This window comes from Oncorhynchus kisutch, linkage group LG25, assembly GCF_002021735.2.
Source record: "Oncorhynchus kisutch isolate 150728-3 linkage group LG25, Okis_V2, whole genome shotgun sequence".
Lineage (NCBI taxonomy): Eukaryota > Metazoa > Chordata > Actinopteri > Salmoniformes > Salmonidae > Oncorhynchus > Oncorhynchus kisutch.
The window spans coordinates 5410650-5415129 of NC_034198.2; the positions used below are offsets into that span (position 1 = coordinate 5410650).

At 36.0% G+C, this 4480-nt stretch overlaps 1 protein-coding gene across 1 annotated transcript; it reads right to left on the reverse strand.

Annotated features, from left to right (window-relative positions):
- Nucleotides 1–2955: 2955 nt before the first annotated feature.
- Nucleotides 2956–3966, reverse strand: LOC109875698 (gamma-crystallin M2-like). The gene is made up of 3 exons (XM_020468119.2): nucleotides 3892–3966; nucleotides 3437–3679; nucleotides 2956–3296 (listed from the first exon to the last, which is right to left on the reverse strand). Exons 1-3 carry the CDS (start codon nucleotides 3919–3921, stop codon nucleotides 3015–3017), a joined length of 555 nt encoding a protein of 184 aa, XP_020323708.1. The 5' UTR covers nucleotides 3922–3966; the 3' UTR covers nucleotides 2956–3014.
- Nucleotides 3967–4480: the final 514 nt, after the last annotated feature.

The following is a 4480-nucleotide window of genomic DNA, read 5'->3' on the forward strand; positions in this document are numbered from 1 at the left end:
GTTCTCAATCAGAGGCAGGTGTTAGTCATTGTCTCTGATTGGGAACCATATTTAGGTAGCCTGGGTTTCACTGTGTGTTTGTGGGTGATTGTTCCTGTCTCTGTGTTTGCACCAGATAGGGCTGTTTCGGTTTTCGTTACGTTCATTACGTTCTTTGTTTTTGTAGTGTTTGTATTGATTCGTGTTTTACGTTTGTTTATTAAACATGGATCGCAATCTACACGCCGCATTTTGGTCCGACTCTCCTTCACCACAAGAGAACCGTTACAGGCACCACACCCTAATAGGGTCATTTTCCCCCTTAATCATAACACAATGAACCAGTTAAATATAGACACCAATATATAAAAATAAAAAAAATGAATGACAACTTTTTGGAAATATTTTAGTAAAATATGCAAATGGGGCGATATCTCATTAAGTATGCGCATATTTACATGTACCACAAATACATGTTTCTGGGCACTGGATGAAGTCAGTCTAAATTCTGGAGTCTCATTTTGTTAAGACACTCCAGGACCGTTCTTGTATTGAGCAGATTGTGGATATACACTTTTTTTCATATATACTTTCTATCTTCTTCGTTTCCTTATCTTATCCAACTGTTATCATGCGCCTGCTAAAAAGAGAGCTTAGATGTGCGAGTGCCTTTTGAATTGATCTTTCTATTTGTAAAATACTAAAGACATAAGCATTTTTGGTGCATATTTCCAAAGAAAATGTTATCTAGAATAAAAAACATGTCAACAATTCCCTCTATTACAAGTCTGGAGAAAATGTGGTGAATGCAGATGCTTAAGAAGTTGAGAAAGTGAGTTGGCATGTGGGAAGAGTCTGACTTTCGGGAAATGCCAGAAAGAAAGTACAATGAATTTAGCCTACCAATCGCCAAAGGCCTATTTAGACACAATCTCTTCAAAGTAAATTACGACATATAGTCAAGTTTGTAATATTCTAAATGAAATTGGCTTTTAAATGATGTATGATATAGAGTGAGCTTTTAAATGATGTAGGATATGTAGTGAGCTTTTAAATGATGGATGATATGTAGTGAGCTTTTAAATGATGGATGATATGTAGTGAGCTTTTAAATGATGGAGGATATAGAGTGAGCTTTTAAATGATGGATGATATAGAGTGAGCTTTTAAATGATGGATGATATAGAGTGAGCTTTTAAATGATGGATGATATAGAGTGAGCTTTTAAATGATGGATGATATAGAGTGAGCTTTTAAATGATGGATGATATGTAGTGAGCTTTTAAATGATGGATGATATAGAGTGAGCTTTTAAATGATGGATGATATGTAGTGAGCGTTTAAATGATGGATGATATGTAGTGAGCTTTTAAATGATGGATGATATAGAGTGAGCTTTTAAATGATGGATGATATGTAGTGAGCTTTTAAATGATGGATGATATGTAGTGAGCTTTTAAATGATGGATGATATAGAGTGAGCTTTTAAATGATGGATGATATAGAGTGAGCTTTTAAATGATGGATGATATAGAGTGAGCTTTTAAATGATGGATGATATGTAGTGAGCTTTTAAATGATGGATGATATAGAGTGAGCTTTTAAATGATGGATGATATGTAGTGAGCGTTTAAATGATGGATGATATGTAGTGAGCTTTTAAATGATGGATGATATGTAGTGAGCTTTTAAATGATGGATGATATGTAGTGAGCTTTTAAATGATGGATGATATGTAGTGAGCTTTTAAATGATGGATGATATAGAGTGAGCTTTTAAATGATGGATGATATGTAGTGAGCTTTTAAATGATGGATGATATGTAGTGAGCTTTTAAATGATGGATGATATAGAGTGAGCTTTTAAATGATGGATGATATGTAGTGAGCTTTTAAATGATGGATGATATAGAGTGAGCTTTTAAACGATGTATGCTATGTAGTGAGCGTTTAAATGATGGATGATATAGAGTGAGCTTTTAAATGATGGATGATATGTAGTGAGCTTTTAAATGATGGATGATATAGAGTGAGCTTTTAAATGATGGATGATATGTAGTGAGCTTTTAAATGATGGATGATATGTAGTGAGCTTTTAAATGATGGATGATATGTAGTGAGCTTTTAAATGATGGATGATATAGAGTGAGCTTTTAAATGATGGATGATATGTAGTGAGCTTTTAAATGATGGATGATATGTAGTGAGCTTTTAAATGATGGATGATATGTAGTGAGCTTTTAAATGATGGATGATATGTAGTGAGCTTTTAAATGATGGATGATATAGAGTGAGCTTTTAAATGATGGATGATATGTAGTGAGCTTTTAAATGATGGATGATATAGAGTGAGCTTTTAAATGATGGGTATACAGTGCCTTCATAAAGTATTCATATCTCTTGACTTTGTTGTGTTAGTCTGTTTTTCAAAATGGATTAAATAAATCTACACCCCTCTACACACAATACCCCATAATGACAAAGTGAAAACATGTTTTTAGAAATATCTAATTTATTCAGAGTCAATAGTTTGTAGAAGCACCTTTTAGCAGCGATTACAGCTGAGTCTTTCTCGAGAAGTCTCGAAGAGCTTTCCACACCTGGATTGTGCAACATTTGGCCATTGTTATTTTCCAAAATCTTCAAGCTCTATCAAATTGGTTGTTGATCATTGCTAGACAAACATTTTCAGGGCTTTTTGTTTCTGAAAGAGGGGCCAGCCATGTGGCCTTTCATGTCCATGGTAAAATCCTGATTTGATTATAGAAATCTTTTATATGTATATTTCTAGAGAAAAAGTTATAAAAGTGTTATGATGAAGTCAAATAAAGTGTTCAGCAAGACATATTATCAATGAATCTCAAGATTTTGTTCATGTTGGCATAATTGGTCTCCGCTATATGGCAAGTGGTGCAGGTGTGTGAACGAAAAATCAGATGGTTCATTTTTTGTCACACATAAAAAGACACACATTAAATAGGTCTGTGAATAATTTTATTCAATGGCTTTTCTTGCTAACGGTAGATCAAGCAATATTTAGTACCAGGAGTCCATGATGCGCCTCATGCTCATGAACCTCATACCTCCCATTCCTATGCCGCTGCTGAAGTTCTTGCACTCTCCAGGCCTCATGTACATCATCCTGCCTCTGAAGTGGTTCTGCTCGTACATCAGCCAGTGGCCGTCCATCACGTTGCAGGACTGACAGTCGGACATGCGGTAACGACCCATGATGGAGTCACAGTCATCCATCATCTCGTGCATCTGACCTCCGAAGTTCTCTCTCTCGTAGATTCTCATCTTGTAGTTTCCTCTGTGCTGTTAGGATAAAAATACAGGTTTCACTGATGAGATAAATTATATATACAATTGTTTAATATGAGAGTATAAACATTAAAATATATTTGACTTTCAATGAAAAGATTTTACTCTTTTAAGCTGAAATATTTTCAAACTACCATGGGGATCATGTGACAGGACTTGATGCAATCACTCATTCCAAAGTTGCGCATGTAGTCAGGGTAGTCGCCCCTCCTCATGAAGTACTGGTTTCCCATGTAGTTGTTGCGGTCGTAGACCATGAAGCAGCCATTCTCAACCCTGCAGGAGTGGCACCTGCTCAGGTAGGAGCTCATGTCAGTGCAGTCGCTGCTGCTCTCATAGGAACGACCCTGGAAGTTCTTGTCCTCATAGAAGACGATCTAAAAATAAAAATGAATAATATCGATGAATTAAACAATTGTATGAAACAAACAATTTAGAGAAATGTGGGATGCTATTCAGTCACACCGGTATCCAGGTTATTGGGATAAGTAAAACTATGATGTTGTAGTTTGGGCTACTAGAGCCCTTTTGTATAATGATCTATGACAATTAAATGTGTAAAACTATAAGAGACCTTTCCAGTGCTTACCTTGCCTATGTTCATTCTGGTGTTGGACATGTTTGCTCACTGTGCTGCTGGTTGCTGCTCCTGAACTGACTTCCTACCTGGTTTAACCCTTTCTTTTATACCTGACCGAACCTAAAGAATCCCCAGCTCCATTGTTCAAACCCCTGACCCAGCAACATGCTATAGAGGCCTATTGAGGCCACTGAGGTCACGTCCACATTTAGAAAGGCTGTTTCTCAAACAAAGTAACATAAAGCCTTTTCAGAGTTTACAACAGATGGTAACAGGTTTGACATTGAACATTCTCCATACATCACCCAATACTTTCCTAAGTTTTGGAAGCTTATTTGAAATATGCCTTTTTATGAAATATTGGTTAATATATGCCTCGATTTTATACTGTGAGCTCATTTGAGTTAAGACAAAATAGCAGAAATCACATACTCCCTTAAGAGTGGAAGTCTGTGGTTAACCTGTGACATTAAACTATGTAACACTTATCTTTAGCATGACGTTCCTAACCAGCGAATAATCAACAGTGAGTTGTTACTTATCTAACATTTGTGGTTAATCACCATGATACTGGAGTCATCTTTGGAACATTTAAGAC

What these genes read in the sequence shown, in the direction of transcription:
- LOC109875698 (XM_020468119.2), bottom strand. Translation starts at nt 3,921, where the DNA reads ATGTCCAACACCAGAATGAACATAGGCAAG. An exon ending in CCAGAATGAACATAGGCAAG is followed by an intron (nt 3,680 to 3,891) that starts GTAAGCACTGGA and finishes TTTTATTTTTAG; the next exon opens with ATCGTCTTCTATGAGGACAA. An exon ending in CCTGTCACATGATCCCCATG is followed by an intron (nt 3,297 to 3,436) that starts GTAGTTTGAAAA and finishes TTATCCTAACAG; the next exon opens with CACAGAGGAAACTACAAGAT.